The 17,633-nt window shown below is 41.1% G+C and overlaps 1 protein-coding gene across 1 annotated transcript in view; it reads left to right on the top strand.

Moving 5' to 3' along the window:
- The window catches only part of cyfip1 (cytoplasmic FMR1 interacting protein 1), a 188,361-nt gene that overhangs the window by 33,390 nt on the left and 137,338 nt on the right, over positions 1-17,633 (top strand). The window contains exons 2-7 of the mRNA XM_078222422.1: positions 5,288-5,411; positions 6,874-6,963; positions 8,664-8,741; positions 11,348-11,449; positions 14,433-14,614; positions 16,629-16,725. Coding sequence (XP_078078548.1) covers positions 5,295-5,411; positions 6,874-6,963; positions 8,664-8,741; positions 11,348-11,449; positions 14,433-14,614; positions 16,629-16,725 — 666 coding nt within the window. The 5' untranslated portion in view covers positions 5,288-5,294. The remainder of the gene's footprint in view (positions 1-5,287; positions 5,412-6,873; positions 6,964-8,663; positions 8,742-11,347; positions 11,450-14,432; positions 14,615-16,628; positions 16,726-17,633) is intronic.

The raw sequence follows: 17,633 nt of genomic DNA, 5'->3' as shown, positions 1-17,633 counted from the left end.
TTACTGGCATGAGTAACACTGCGGCCTTGGGAAACACAGGAATGAAAACTGGAGTAGGCTAAGACTTCTATGAGCTTCTATGACTAGTTTTTTTTTTGAGGATCAGTTGGCCTTTCAACATTTCATATTTTAGCAAGTGATATGTTCCTCACTGCTCTTTAATTGCTTCCTAGCTCATCTTTATTCCCGATATGTCAAAATCTCTGGAGAGAAAAATCATTTGGAACTTGTCTCCTCAAGATATTATGTTCTAGCTGACAACCCCCCCCCCCCCCCCCCAATTTTTCCTACACACCGGTCAATTCTACTCAAAATCTGGTCCTAAGAAAGTACTTAGTAAAAAATGTTATTTTTTTTAGAAATCGATTAGCTGTTTGATCTTTAGATTTACTGAATTATCCTCAATTTTCAGCACAGTATTATGATGTAAATCCATCAAACAGTATAGAAAAAAAAAAGGTTTTGTTTACCTGACCAGCGCAGTATGTTAGCTCAATTATGTGAAGACTGAATTGGTGAATACTTTAGTTTGTTACCTCTTTGAATTCAGCAGAGACTGACTGATATTTAGCTGGACTGAAAAGATCCTCTATATTTTTGAATATTTTAACCAAGTTCTTACTGGCTGAAAACTCATGACACAAAATTGTTTCTAATTTGGCACTATAAATTGGTATCTTTGGATGTTGCAGCAGTTGATGAATGAAATTGTAAATGCATTAGGGGAATACTTTAGAGAATTTAAGACTACTTGCTTGGATGCAATTCCAGCCGTATAATATTCCATGGAGACTGAGTGAGAGACTGGTTGATCAGGAGTGAGTGTGACTATCCTGGTTGACCTGTGCCTCAAAATGCAACAGTTCCTGTTTATCCCAAGTGGTTTGTTTTCATACAGATGGATTGTAAGTGTGTGAAGTTAGCAAGATGGAGGAGTTTGTGCAAGGTGCCCTTGCTGTTATAAAGAGAAAAAAAACTATTAAGTCGAGTTGCAGACAATCATAGAACATAGAACATAGAACATTACAGCGCAGAACAGGCCCTTCGGCCCACGATGTTGCACCGACCAGTTAAAAAAAAAACTGTGACCCTCCAACCTAAACCAATTTCTTTTCGTCCATGAACCTATCTACGGATCTCTTAAACGCCCCCAAACTAGGCGCATTTACAACTGATGCTGGCAGGGCATTCCAATCCCTCACCACCCTCTGGGTAAAGAACCTACCCCTGACATCGGTTCTATAACTACCCCCTCTCAATTTAAAGCCATGCCCCCTCGTGCTGGATTTCTCCATCAGAGGAAAAAGGCTATCACTATCCACCCTATCTAAACCTCTAATCATCTTATATGTTTCAATAAGATCCCCTCTTAGCCGCCGCCTTTCCAGCGAAAACAATCCCAAATCCCTCAGCCTCTCCTCATAGGATCTCCCCTCCATACCAGGCAACATCCTGGTAAACCTCCTCTGCACCCTCTCCAAAGCCTCCACATCCTTCCTGTAATGTGGGGACCAGAACTGCACACAGTACTCCAAGTGCGGCCGCACCAGAGTTGTGTACAGTTCCAACATAACGCTACGACTCCTAAATTCAATCCCCCTACCAATAAACGCCAAGACACCATATGCCTTCTTAACAACCTTATCTACTTGATTCCCAACTTTCAGGGATCTATGCACACATACACCTAGATCCCTCTGCTCCTCCACACTATTCAAAGTCCTCCCGTTAGCCCTATACTCAACACATCTGTTATTCCTACCAAAGTGAATTACCTCACACTTCTCCGCATTAAACTCCATCCGCCACCTCTCGGCCCAACTTTGCAACCTGTCTAAGTCTTCCTGCAAACTACGACACCCTTCCTCACTGTCTACCACACCACCGACTTTGGTGTCATCAGCAAATTTGCTAATCCACCCAACTATACCCTCATCCAGATCATTAATAAATATTACAAACAGCAGTGGCCCCAAAACAGATCCCTGAGGTACACCACTTGTAACCGCACTCCATGATGAATATTTACTATCAACCACCACCCTCTGTTTCCTATCCGCTAGCCAATTCCTGATCCAATTTCCTAGATCACCCCCAATCCCATACATCTGCATTTTCTGCAGAAGCCTACCATGGTGAACCTTATCAAACGCCTTACTAAAATCCATATATACCACGTCCACTGCCTTGCCCCCATCCACCTCCTTGGTCACTTTCTCAAAAAACTCAATAAGGTTAGTAAGGCACGACCTACCTGCCACAAAACCATGCTGACTATCACCTATCAATTCATTACTCTCCAAATAACTATAAATCCTATCCCTTATAATTTTTTCCAACATCTTGCCGACAACAGAAGTGAGACTCACCGGTCTATAATTCCCGGGGAAGTCTCTGTTCCCCTTCTTAAACAATGGGACAACATTCGCTAACCTCCAATCTTCTGGTACTATACCAGAGGCCAACGACGACCTGAAGATCAGAGCCAGAGGCTCTGCAATCACTTCTCTTGCCTCCCAGAGAATCCTTGGATAAATCCCATCCGGACCAGGGGATTTATCTATTTTCAGACCCTCCAGAATATCCTGCACATCCTCCTTATCAACTGTAATACTGTCTATTCTACTCCCCTGCAACCCAGTGTCCTCCTCAGCTATATTCATGTCCCCTTGCGTGAACACCGAAGAGAAATATTGGTTCAATGCTTCACCAATCTCCTCCTGTTCCACACATAACTTCCCTCTGCCATCTATAACTGGCCCTAAACTTGCCCTAACCAACCTTCTGTTCTTGACATACCTATAGAATCTTCCTTGTAAGCACCGCAATTTGAAAGCCCCTGTTCAGCCTCCACACAAATCGGCTCCTTTCAACGTGCAAAGAATTTAAAAGGGCCTCTCACTTGAGTAAACCATCTGCGCACTTTCAAAAAGCAAATTAGAATTTAAAGTTTATTTATTAGTGTCACAAGTAGGTTTACATTAACACTGCAATGAAGTTACTGTAAAAATCCTCCAGTTGCCACAGTCCGGCACCTATTCGGATACACTGAGGGAGAATTTAGCATGGCCAATGCACCTAATCAGCATGTCTTTCAGGCTGTGGGAGGAAACCAGAGCACCCAGAGGAAACCCACGGGGAGAAGGTGCAGACTCCACACGCGCACACACACTGATCTGAGCTGGGATCCGGATCCCTGGCACTGAGGCAGCAGTGCTTGCCACAGTGCGGGGATGTTTGTTGCAGGTGATAGTGCAGGAAGATGGAGCTGGAAGTAGAAGGTCAGTGATGTCCCCAATGAACGACAGACTAGGCCTGAAGCACTGAATGGTTTTACATTTACTATGTATTCAAATTGCTCAACTAATTGTTAATGGACTGGACTTGTAATGAAATAGCCTTTTAAGTTTAGAGAAACTTGGTGGATGAGGTGAATGTTTATGGTTGGTGTTACAAATATCTCGGTAATGGTTCATGTTAATATTTTAGAGATTTTTCGTTCTAGGAAAATTAAGGTTTAACTATAAAAATTGGGATAAATGCAACTAAAGCAACTCTATTGCAATTGAAAGGTTGGGGCCATGTTGACTTAAGGGGTTAACAGCTAGAAAAGTAAGATCCTTAAGTACTGCAGCGGGCCAGGAATATCACACCTTAGATCTTTGGAAGTGAGGAGTTGAAATCGCTAATGAAGGAGCCAGCATTTTCGCAAGATTTTGCAACTCTGAAATTGTCTATTTTAAACAAAAGGTTACTGGTCCCTAATTTGATTGCAACACTGATTACCTTTTTTGTAAACATGTGTAAAACATGCGTATTTGTTTGTTGCACAGCTAAAGCTCAGATTCATTGAAATGTTGATTCTTTTTGCCAAAACAAAAATCCTGGAGGATGTGTCATTGGAGATTCAGGAACTATAGTACTTGGAGGATAGTTAAATATTATAATATTAGATTTCAAATATTGAACCAGTGTGAAAACGTCATCTTTACTGCATATAACTGAGCCAGCAGCACTTTGTGGCCCCTTTGCCTCTCTGTAGATAAATCATGTTTAGTGAAAGGACATGGTATTATGCAAACATTTGAATGAGCAGGAGTGGGCCACTCGGCCCCGTGAGCCTACTCCACTATTTAATAAGATCATGGCTGATCTGACTGTAACCACATTTCCACCTCCCCTGCAGAATCGTTCGAGCAAAGAAAAAGGGTATTTGGCCTATTGTGTCCATGCTGCTGTATGAAAGAGCAGGTCGGCTAGTCCCACTAGCTAACCCTGCAAATTCCTTCCCTTTAGGTAATTCCCTTTTTAAAGCCACGATTGAATCTGCTTCCATCACGCTCTAATGGCAGCGCCATGTAGATGAAAGACAGCACATATCTGTTGGTTAATTTGAGGCAGCTGCTAAATTTATTGATTCCGCTGACATAAATACTTCAAGTTTTGCTCTTGTGATTTGCAAAATAGCATTGGAACCACTCAATTGAATTACAGTACCCCGCCAGGCATCCATTATCCTATCTGAACTGTCCAACAGAGTTCTTCTTTCGCATTAAATATGTCAGTTTCTTTGTCGACTCCATGTTCATCAACCATCTCCTGTTATGGGTCTGACTCATCACTTTGCCTAAAAATAAAAGTATTACAACAGTAATGAAATTTAAGCATGATAATGGGATTGGATTTACTTTTAGTTTACACATTATGAAATAGATGGCAAAAACATATTCTGCAATGAAAATGTATATTTTTGTATAAAATGCACAGTGGAAAATAATCTGTCTCCACATGGCGTCTTCCTAGTGGTTTTATTTTGGTAAAAAACTTCCTGCGGGAAATGGTGCTGCAGAACCAATTATTTTAACTTTACTTATCTGTCTCATTATAGTGTTTCTCCTAGTCAGGCTCACAGTGAATTTAATCCATTTAATAAGCACAGCGAGTGAGTTCATTCATTCTTGTAATGCCCATAGGCGAAGAAAGGTTAAATTATGTAGCAGTAATCGGATGGAACCTACGTGTACATTTGTATGCTCGAGCCATTAGATAGACTTCATTCTGGCTTGAATTGAAAATAGAATCCTAGTTTATTACACTTGAATGAGAAAACATTATTGCTTTAAGTCTTTTCCCCACATCCCATTGGGACCATGTTAAAAAAATTAATGGTTGCTATTAATCCAATTTTATGCCCCTGCTTTTGAATAGAAATGCATATTAATGTAGGTGGCATTGTCAGGTAAGTGCTATGAAGTGGATGACTATTCAATTTCATTTTCCATTTCAGAGAGACCATGACTGCACAAGTGACCTTGGAAGATGCCCTGTCCAATGTTGACCTTTTGGAAGACTTACCATTGCCTGACCAACAGCCTTGTATTGAACCACCACCTTCATCACTGTTGTACCAAGTAAGAAGGTTTTGAATTTTTGATTAATTCGTTATCACGTTTAATCCACGCAATTTGTCGAATTAACTGATCTCTGCCACAGCAGAACAATAGTTTATAATAATACAGTTGACCTCATGCCATGAGTTAGTGAGGGGAGGAAAATCAACTGGAATTTTTCCTTCCATTTACCATTGTGACCCATGCCGAAAAGTATGTGTGCGCATGGCCTGGACATGCAAAATGTTGCCCTGGTTGCAGAATGTAGTGACGTGATAAACAAGCTCTTTTCTAATGCATTTATTAAGTTGCTGTGTTTAGTGACCAGAAGAATTCTTCCCCAGTGACTTGGCTCATTTTTGAGGCCTTTTACAATTGAATAATTTGCTGACACAGCCTTTGTTCATATTTGAAGAAAGTGGTACTATCGGCTGCAGGTATTCATTAAACTATCACAGTAAGAAATGGTAGTGTCAGAACAGGTTAGGAAAATGAAACCCCTCTGTCTTTCTCTCAGTAGCAGCTTGAGATGTTTGTTTGTACATCTAACAGAGCACAAATATTCCTTTTAAATGTTGTTCTGTGCTAGACCTTACATTGGCAAATCTCTGTTGTTTTTATTCTATCATGGACGTAGGGCATCCCCATTGATATTGGAAGGCAGTGGTATTGTCGTTGGACTGGCAATCCAGAGACCGAGCATAATGTTCTGATCCCACCATGGCAGATGGTAAAATAAAAACCTGGAATTAAAAGCCCAATGATGATCATGAAAGCCAAGTCGATTGTGGTAAATGATTTGGCTCCCGAATGTCCTTTAGGGAAGGAAATCTGCCACCCTTGTTTGGTTTGGCCTACATGTGACTCTAGAGTCACAGCAATGTGGTTGACTCTTAAGTGCCCTCAGGGATGGGCAATAAATGCTGGCCCAGCCAGCTACGCCCACATCCCATGAACGAATAATTTTTTTAAAAATGTGGTTGACTCTTAATTGCTGTCTGAAATGGCCTAGCAAACCACTCAGTTCAAGGGCATTTAGGGATGGGCAATAAATGCCCACATCCCCTGAACGAATAAAAAGAAACATTTGTTGCCCTTCCCTAATTGCCCATTCCTTGAGAGCAGTTAGGAGTCAACCTCTGGGTTACTAGTACAGTGCCATTACCACTGCACCACTGTCTACCATTGTGTTAAGTGTATCATTGAATCATAGAATCCATTCAGCCCATTGAGTCTGCACGGATCACAATCCCACCCAGGCCCTATCCCCACAACCCCATGTATTTTCCCTAGCTAGTCCCCCTGACACTAAGGGGTTATTTAGCATGGCCAATCCACCTAACCACATATTTGGACTGATTTAATATAAGCACCTTAGGGAATGAAACAGTAATTTCACCAGCAAATTGACTTGCAAGTTTGTTCTGTATTCAATCAATGTAATGCTTGGATTGACAGAATAACCTATTTTTTTTCTTTCTAGCCGAACTTCAACACCAACTTTGAAGATAGAAATGCATTTGTTACAGGAATTGCAAGATACATTGAGCAAGCAACAGTTCATTCGAGCATGGTAATGGAGATCACAGCAAAATTAATTTCTTCTGTGCAAATGTTCTCACCTCTTTGGGTCTGAGACTTAATTTGTGGCAGCACTAGCTTGACGTTGCATCTTGTCTCTGTCTTGAATTTCCTGTGTATTTCCTGTGTTTTGTGGCAAGTTCCCAAATTTCAACAGGGCAATTCTTATTTCTAAGAAAATCTGACTGGAGATCAGATCATAAGATCTGATTTCTGCACAACACAAACACTGCTCAGTCCAACCAGTTTGTTGCTTGTTAACTTCCATATCAGCACTAATACTAATCCCATGTGTTTGTCTGAATCCTAATTCCTTTATCCCCATTCTCATGATACACCCAAAAAACATGACATCACATTTACCTCAGTGACTAACTCAAGTGGCCTTACAGCTCTACTGCAGATATATTTTTTTCAAAATCTATTACATTAAGCCTTATGCCTGTGTCTCCTTATTCTGAACTATCCAACCAGTGAAAGCAGTTTGTTTCCATCTGCCCTTTCTATCCCTTCAAAAATTTTAAAACCTCCAAATCTCTCTGCATTCTGATTTCCTCCTCTGATTTAAATTTGAGCTGTATTTTGGGTCTGCAAAACTGGTTGCTTGGCTCAGTGGTGTTCTCATTTGACTTAATTTATACGTTCAAGTCTAAGTTGACATTTCAGTCAAGTTCTGTGGGAATTCTGCCTTACAGGAAAAGCTATCTTTTCAGACAGATGAATGTGCCCGCTCAGCTCTTGTTACTATTTGAAAAGGAGGAAGTTCTCGCACTGGCTAGGCTAACATTTATCCCACATCACTAAATAAAGTTAACTGGCCATCTATATTGTTTGCTGCTTGTGTAATGTGTGTTTGCCAGTTTTCTGTGGCAGTGTGTCAAAACTAATTCATAGGCTGTGAAATGTTTTGGGGATTGCTGAGGATGCTAAAGTTCCAACAAAGATAAGTTTTTATGCTGCTTTGTTTTAAGGGCACAGTAAACACTGGTTTCACGAGTGTGAAATCTTTCAAAATGACACGTTGTGTTGTGAACGTAATCATTTCTGAATCAGCATTTCTTTTAGCAAATTCGGAAAGTACTGGAAAACATAACAGATCTGGCAGCATATGTGGAGAGGGAAACCGAATTAACGTTTTGAGTCCACTACAGCTCTTTGGAAGAAGTGTTGTGTTGCACTCGCAATGTTAAACTGTTTCTCTCTGCACTGATGCTGCCAGACCTGCTGGGTTCTTACAGCACTTATGCTTTTACTTCAGATTTCCAGATCCATGGTATTTGCTCCTCTTTTAACATACTGGTTAAAAAATTTATATTTATTAGTCACAAGTAAGGCTTACATTAACAATGCAATGAAGTTACTATGAAATTCCCCTAGTTGTCACAGTCCAGCACCTATTTGGGGTCAATGCACCTAACCAGCATCTCTTTCAGACTGTGGGAGGAAACCGGAGCAAACACACGCAGACACGGTGAATGTGCAAACTCCGCACAGACAGTGACCCAAGCTGGGAATCAAACCCGGGTCCCTGGCGCTGTGAGGAAGCAGCGCTAACCACTGTGTCAAGCACTGTACCACCCCTGCTTCGAGAGCCAGCAGTGTGCTAAATAAGCCTTTTGTTCCACTTTGCTCAGATTATGGTTTACAGTGTCATTGTACAACACTGACTTTCCGCATTTCTTTTGCTTTCAGAACGAAATGCTGGAGGAGGGGCAGGAGTATGCTGTTATGCTGTACACTTGGAGAAGTTGTTCAAGAGCTATTCCTCAGGTATAGCAACCCGGATTTTCTAGAACTCCTTTTAAAATGTATTCTTTTCAAAAGAATTTTGAAATTTGGCCAGTTCCCTCTGTGTTGTTTAAAAATGAATTGGGGCAGCAATTGTTGCTAACATTCAATTTGTCAACTGTTTTTAAAAAAAAAAAGCCAGTTTTCAGTCAAACTTGTAGCAACTTCCTCTTATCAAGTTTCGGTTCCTTTTACAAGCAGGGAAAAGGTATGTTTATGATTGTATCTGTTAACACAAAGCAACTGCTTCATCAGAAGTGTTGTAAAAGTGTTTGTCATCACATGGCAATAAGTTCTAAATTCAGCAACATTTGCAGTATTATCAAAGGAAAAATTTGGATTTTTTATTGTGGAAAACTGTGGCCTTGGACTGGTGATCAAATTTTTCCATTTTACTTTTTCTTCATCTAATAATTTAATATTTTTAAGTTTAAATATTGGATTCACATTGAAGATTTAAACCTGAGAAATAATTGACTCCTGTGAATATCCTGTGCTGAGACTATCAACAAAACCAAATTCATAACCAAACCATATTCAATGAAGAGTGTAGGAGGACATGTCAGAAGCCACACCAGGCATACCTAAAAATGTGTCAACCTGGTGAAGCTGCAACACAGGACTATCTGCATGCCAAACAGCATTAGCAGCAAGTCATAGAGCTATGCAATTCCATAACCAACTGATCAGATTTCAGCTCTGCAGACCTGCTGCATCCACCTGTTAATGGTGGTGGACAATTAAACAGTTCACTGGAGGAGGAGGCTGCACAAATATCCCCACCCTCAATGATGGAGGAGCCCATCTGTACAAAAGATAAGGCTGAAGCATTCGCAACAATCTGCAGCCACAACTGCTGAGTGGATGATTCATCTCAGCCTCCTCCGGAGGTCCCAGCATCACAGATGTCAGTTTTCAGCTAATTCAAGTCGCTCCATGTGATATCAAGAAGTGGCTGAAAGCACTGGATACTGCAAAGGCCATGGGCCCTGACAGTGTTCTGGCAAAAACCCTGAAGATTTGAGCTCCAGAATTTGCCTGCCCCTAGCCAAGCTGTTCCAGAACAGTTACAACACTGGCAGCTGCCTGGCAATGTGGAAAATTGCCCAGATATGTCCTGTACACAAGAAACAGGACAATTTCAACCCAGCCAATTACTGCCCCATCAGACTATTCTTGATCATTAACAATGCTATCAAGTGGCACTTAGCAAAAACCTGCTCACAGGTGCTCAGTTTGGGCTCTGCCAGGCTCATTCAGCTCCTAACCTCATTGGTTCAATCCTGGACAAAAGAGTTGAATGCCAGAAGTGAGACAAGAGTGACTGCCCTCGACTCGAGGCAGCATTCGACAGAGTATGGCATCAAGTATCCTGAGCAAACTCAAGTTAACAGAAGCCAGGATGGGGGGGGTGGGGAACTCTTCGCTGGTTGGAGTCATACCTGGCACAAAGGAAGATGGTTGTGGCTGTTGGTGGTCAATCATCTCGGCTCCAGGACATCACTGCAGGAGCTCCTCAGAATCGTGCCCTAAGCCCAACCATCTTCAGCTGCTTCATCAGTGATCTACCTTTATGATCAGGTCAGAAGTGGGGATGTTCACAGATTACTGCACACAGATGACTGTTCAGCACCATTTGTGACTCCTCAGATATTGAAGCAGTTCGTGTTCAACTGCAGCAAGATCTGGGCAATATCCAGGCTTGGGCTGACAAGTGGCAAGTAACATTGGCGCTACGCAAGTGCCAGGCAATGACCATTTCCAACAAGATGGGATCTAACTGTCGCCCTTTGACATTCAATGGCATTACCTTTGTTGAATACCCCAATATTAACATCCTAGGGGTTACCATTGACTAGAAACTGAACGGGACTAGCCACTACTGTGGCTACCAGAGCAGGTCAAAGGCCAGGAATCTTGTGGCGACTAACTTGCCGCCTGACCCTCTCCCAAAGTCTGTCCACCATCTACAAGCACAAGTCTGGAACATAATAGAATACTTTCCACTTGCCTGGATGAGTGCAGCTCCAACAAGCTTGACGCCATCCAGGATAAAGCAGCCCGCTTAATTGCTATCCCTGCCCCATTCTATCCCTCCACTATTGATGAATAGTGGCAGCCACGTGTACCATCTACAAGGTTCCATGGACAGCACCTTCCAAACTCATGACTATTACCGTCTAGAAAGGCAAGAACAACAGTTGCCTGAAAACACCATCACCTGGTCACTCTAAGTCGCTCATTATGCTGATTTGGAAATTTATCATTGTTCTTTCATTGTCGCTGAGTCAAAATCCTGGCATTCCCTATCTAACAGCACTGTGGATGTACCTACACCTCGGGGACTGCAGCGGTTCAAGAAGGCAGCTCACCACCACCTTCTGAAGGACAACTAGGGATGGGAAATAAATGCTGGCCAAGCTAGCAATGCCCACATCACATAAATTAATTTAAAAAAAGACTTGCTGCTATTTTTGTTACATTTCCCCCATCCGAAATGGGCATTTCAAATGGTCTGCAAGGACATTTGCAGCACTGCAGAATATTGTTGTATGACAAATCTGATTCACAATTATGTTTTTCCACAGGTTAAATGCAACGAGCAGCCTAACAGGGTAGAAATTTATGAAAAGACAGTGGAAGTCCTTGAGCCAGAGGTCACAAAACTTATGAATTTCATGTATTTCCAGGTAAGCAATCAAAAAATAAATATGCATAGGAAGGCTTATTTGGTAAGCTCATTTCGCCCACTTCAACATGTCTATCCAGAATGTTTTCACAGTGCAGTGTCTAATTAAATGATTTCCAGGGTTTTACCTCCATTACTCTCTTTGGGAATCTATTTCTTCATCTTGTGTGAAGAAACATTTGCAGATATCTGTACAAAATTTGCCTTTTATTGGCTTCAACCTGTGACGTTGTCTTATACTCGCCTTCAGTTGAAAGAAATTGTCTGCATTTACATTCTCTATACTGCTGATTTGTACCGTACTCAGATCACTGTGGTTAGCTTCCTTACAAGACTAGTATTACAGAGACCCAAGGTAATGCTCTGGGAACCCAGGTTCGAATTCTTGGCAGATGGTGAAATTTGAATTCAAGAAAAATCTGGGATTAAAAGTCTAATGATGGCCGAGAAACCATTGTCGATTGTCATAAAAACCCATCTGGTTCACTAATGTCCTTTAGGGAAGGAAATCTCCTGTCCTTACCTTGTCTGGCCTACATGTGACTCCAGAGCTACAGCAATGTGGTTGACTCTTAAATACCCTCTCAAGGGCAACTAGGGGTGGGCAATAAATGCTGGTCCAGCAAGTGACACCCACGTCCCATGAAAGAATAAAAGGAAGGACCTAAATGTCTCCAGTATTTCTTTGTACCTTGCGCCTCTAAGACTGGAGATCAGCCTTGTGGCTCTTTGCTTTGTTTTCCAGGGCTTAAATGCTTCCTGAACTGGACACAGGTATGAGGAAGGATATATTGGCATTGGAGGGAGTGCAGAGAAGGTTCACCAGGTTGATACCGGAGATGAGGGGTTTGGATTATGAGGAGAGGCTGAGGAGATTGGGTTTGTACTCGTTGGAGTTTAGAAGGATGAGGGGGGATCTTATGGAGACTTAGAAGATAATGCGGGGGCTGGATAGAGTGGAGGCGGAGAGATTCTTTCCACTTAGTAAGGAAGATAAAACTAGAGGACACAGCCTCAAAATAAAGGGGGGTCGGTTTAAGACAGAGTTGAGGAGGAACTTCTTCTCCCAGAGGGTGGTGAATCTCTGGAATTCTCTGCCCACTGAGGTGGTGGAGGCTACCTCGCTGAATATGTTTAAAGCACGGATGGATGGATTCCTGATCGGTAAGGGAATTAAGGGTTATGGGGATCAGGCGGGTAAGTGGTACTGATCCACGTCAGATCAGCCATGATCTTATTGAATGGCGGGGCAGGCTCGAGGGGCTAGATGGCCTACTCCTGCTCCTATTTCTTATGTTCTTATGTTCTTATGTAACCTGACCAGAAAACTGTATTGTTGTTTTGGTTGTATTGATAAGCATTCTGTTGACTTTGTTGACCGTTGGCTCTTTATTGGTTGGATCAAGCCTCTTGGGCCCTTTTCAGCTTCAACTACAGCTATCTGAACAACATTCATGGTGTCTGTATAGTGCCCATTTTCCTTTCACTGTGCAGGATTTTACATTTGTCACCATTAAACTTCATCAAATGTTCTGCTCACTTGCAGATTTTGTTCCTCGTTCTGTAGTTTCTAAGCTGCTTCCTTCAATTCCCCAACTGTTAAGTTGAACAGTTTTCACTGGGTTTCTGAATCCAAGAGGTGGTCGTTTGCCCCCACGAACCTGCTACGCCATTCAATAATATCGTGACTGATCTGGTGTTTCAAATTCCATATTCCCTTCTATTCTCGGTAACCTTTGACTAATAAAAATCTATCTATCTGTGCCTTAAAAATATTCAATGATGCGGCCCCCACTGCCTTCTGAGGCAGAAAGTTCAAAGGTCGCACAGCCCTCTTGAGGGAAAGAAATTCTTCTCATCTCTATCCTAAAAGGGCAATGGCTAATTTTAAAACAGTGCTCCTAGTTCACCAACAAGACCAAACATCCTTTCCACGTTATTCCTATTTAATTGCTGCCTCTCTGAATTGGGTCAGCTTCCATATTACATTACTGGTCCACTATTCTGATGACCATCTCTATATTGTCAGACTGTACATCTGACATTTAAATTACAGATGAACTTGAAAATTCTACATATGGGCTTTGGGAAGAAGCTATTGTTCTCTCCTTCTCTTTAAGAAACATCACTCTTGAGATCCATCCCATCACCCTTCCTGGCTGCTTTTTAAAGCTGAACCAGATATTCAATTGACTTCTGCTTTAAAAATATTTGATGACCCTGCCTCCGTCACTCACTTGAGAAAAACATTTCTCTTCATCTCCATCTTAAATGGAAGACCCCTTATTTTTAAATTATCTCCCCTAGTTCTAGCCTCTCCCACAAGGGGAAAACGTCCTTACAGTTTCTACCCTATCAAGTCCCTCCGGATCTTTTATGTTTCAATAAGATCACCCCTCATTTCTCTAAACTCGAGTGGATACAGGCCGTCCAACCTTTCCTCATGTGACAACCCCTGTGGCTCCAGGTATCCCTTTCTATACCTCCCCCCTCTTTCTTCTCCTTTAAGATGCTCATTAAAACCTACCTGTTCTAACTGTATAAAAGTAAAATACTGCAGATGCTGGAATCTGAAACAAAAACAGAAAATGCTGGAAAATCTGAGCAGGTCTGACAGCACCTGTGGAGAGAGAATAGAGCCAACGTTTCGAGTCTAGATGACCGCTCTTCAGAGCTGAAACTCGAAACGTTGCCTCTATTCTCCCTCCACAGATGCTGTCAGACCTGCTGAGATTTTCCAGCATTTTCTGTTTCTGTTCTAGCCGTCACCTGTCCTAATATCTGATGTGACTTGAGTGCAAAATTTTGATTGATTTTCTCCTGTGAATCGCTTTGGGACAATGTTATGTTAACCACACTAGATAACTGCAAGTTGTTGTATAATTTTAACTGCCATTAGGTTTAGTTTTGCTTTTTTAACAATTGCTGGAATATGTGCATGAACTTGATTTACACTCCTAACTTTATTTGACTGTTTTCAACAGCGCAATGCAATTGATCGGTTTTGCAATGAGGTGAAGAGACTATGTCATGCAGAGAGGAGGCGAGACTTCGTTTCAGAAGCTTACCTTCTCACACTGGGAAAATTCATTAACATGTTCGCAGTGTTGGATGAGTTGAAGAACATGAAATGCAGTGTGAAGAACGATCACTCCGCATACAAACGGTGAGGCTTCATTTTGCAGATTGTCTTTTGAAGTAGTAGTACGTTGGAACCAAAGGACTGAAATTAGTAATGATGTGGAGATGCCAGCGTTGCACTGGGGTGGGCATAGTAAGAAGTCTCACAACACCACCAGGTTAAAGTCCCAACAGGTTTATTTGGTAGCACGAGCTTTCGGAGCGCTGCTCCTTTATCAAGTGAGTGACTTACCTGATGAAGGAGCAGCGCTCCTAAAGCTCGTGCTACCAAATAAGCCTGTTGGACTCTGACCCGGTGTTGTGAGACTTCTTACTGAAATTAGTATTAATTATTTTACTTATTTTAAAAGGGGAATACTTTGAGGGATGCCATGTTAATTGAAAAGTTGTAATATCGGTACATATTTTAGAAGCATGAGAAAAGAATGAATTGTGTAAGTTTATCAGGAGTAGTTAGTAATATTTAAGAGGCGCAAGTTTTGACTAACTGCAGTAACCGCTCGAGTAAGTCAGGATTTGTAAGTTTTCTGACAGTGAGCAACATCAGTATAGGAGCTTTTGAGTTTTAATCTAGTCACTTATTTTGCAGTGGAGTTACAGTTTCAATAGGTGCACCAATCTGGCAGAATTTCCTGATTGGATAGGGGATTGGGAATTTTTTTATTCATTCATGGGACATGGGTGTCGCTGGCTGGCCAGCATTTATTGCCCATCCCAAGGGCAGTTGAGAGTCAACCACATTGCTGTGACTCTGGAGTCACATGTAGGCCAGACCAGGTAAAGACGGCAGATTTCCTTCCCTAAAGGACATTAGTGAACTAGATATTTTTTTTCTGACAATCGGCAATGGTTTCCTGGTCATCAGTAGATTCTTAATTCCAGTTATTTTTTATTGAATTCGAATTCCACATCCACTGTGGGTTCGAACCTGGGTCCCCAAAACATTAGCTGAGTTTCTGGATTAATATCTAGTGATAACACCACTAGGCCATCGCCTCCCCAATGCTCAGGCAAATTAAGCAGTGCCACACTTGTACAGGTTAAACAGTCTTGTATCTACCTTCCTCTGAGAAGGGAAAGAAAGAGAGGTTAAGCTTGCAATTTTCAAATTGCAAGAAAAACCAAATTCTGTTGTAAATATCATAAATTTAATGAACATTATTACATTTAGTAGATTCTTAGAAAATTTATAAGTTGCATTTACGTAACTAATCGATTCCCTTTACCAGCAGAAACCATAATAAATTGAAGAGCAAAATAAGAACTTAAAATAGAGGAAATAATCAGGTCATCCAACATTTGTGGAGACAGAGTTAAAATATTAGGTCGTGACCTTCCATCACTGACTTGAAATGTTAACTCTCTTTCTCTTCACAGGTGCTGCCAGAGCTGTGAATATCCAGTGTTTTCTGTTTTTATTTCACATATCCAGCATCTGCAGTATTTTTCTTTTTTGAGTGTGAAATAGTTTTGCATAGTTTCGGATAAATTACAGATCAACCTGTAGTATCTGATTGGCTTTTAGTGGCGCATACACAAAGTTAAGGATCCTAAGTGATTTTTTTTGTGTTGCTGACCAAATATGTCTTTTGTCAGTGCACTGTTAAGACTTGGAGGCATTGGTATATAATGCACAAACCTCTAATTGTGACTAAAGATAGATGAACTTGAGGACAGTGCTTCATGTTGGCGTAATTCCACTGTACCATCTGCACTTCAAACTAAAGAGAGGAGGGTGGAATTGAAAATCTTCATGTTAAAAGCCTTATTTTTTGTTAACACGGGCTGGGCAATTTCTTATTGCAATAAACATCAGTTTCATCAGAGGGCAGTACTAATCATTCATTTTGAATCCTGTTGGTGACTATCTTAATAATTGCTCTGCTCCATAATGCTGAGGTAATTCTAATTTATTTTAAGTGGTTAGCTAAATGTGAAAGAACTTAAACTGCATATACAATAACTTTGTATTTTTTTATCCTGTATAATAACTTTGTGGCAATTACTGAATCAATCACCACATCTAAACTTTATTTCAGAGCTGCTCAGTTTCTTCGTAAAATGTCAGACCCACAATCTATACAAGAATCACAAAATCTCTCCATGTTTCTTGCAAACCACAACAAAATTACTCAGGTAGGTGTGTTTTATGCAATCAGTTTTGATAATTTAGTTATCAAAACTAAATTATCAAAAGGATAATAAGGACTCCTTTTTGAGTTGCTTCTACTTTTTTTTAACTAGTACATTCACCAAATGTACAAACTATTTGAAAATTCATCTGAATGCAAACTTGCCATCTTTACTTAATGCAAAATGTTATCGTGTTATTCTGTCATTTACGGTTCCTATTTTTCGTATAAAATTTAAAGTTAAGATGGCACTGTCTAGAGCAATGGCTTTGACTGATTCAAACTGGGTTCCGCAGGACCCCTGCAGGAGTTCTGCGGTTGGTTTGGCAGCGGGTCCTGACGAGAGCAGGGGCCATGGCTCCTGAGAAAAGCCGAGACACGGAGTTGGAGAAGAGCTGGGGGCTGGGGGTTGTGAGAGTGAGGTGGGTGAGGATGGGCATGAGTGCTCCCATTAAAAGTAACAAAAAGGTGAGACTTGGAAGTATTTGTTGAATAACAGAACTTTTTTTATTATAATGTATACATGTAAGACATAGAAGCATCCTTAAGTTTGTTTTTATATGTTTGTACTGATTATGCAATGGTCATGATTTTTTTGTGGTTCAATTCTTCAACATAATAAGAATTTTTCTCGGAGTTCCTTCAGTCTTGGGAGGTCTAAAGGGTTCTGTCACTGGAAAGGTTTGGGATCCTCGACTAGATCATCTGGTGGGAGGAGCATTTTTATCTATTTTAATTTGACACTATTGGATGAGCAAAAAATTTATTTTACTAAATATTGGGAAGACCGAAGCTATTACTTTCCATCTCTGCTCTAATTTCTGTTCTCTTGCTGCCGACTCTACACCTCCCTTGCATTAAATCTAAGAATAACTGGTCTGATTGCAATCTTGGTGTCATACTTGATCCTGA

This window comes from Mustelus asterias, chromosome 10 (genome assembly GCF_964213995.1).
Source record: "Mustelus asterias chromosome 10, sMusAst1.hap1.1, whole genome shotgun sequence".
NCBI lineage: Eukaryota > Metazoa > Chordata > Chondrichthyes > Carcharhiniformes > Triakidae > Mustelus > Mustelus asterias.
The sequence above is the reverse complement of the archived record's forward strand: the minus strand, read 5'-3'. Positions and strand labels throughout refer to the sequence as shown.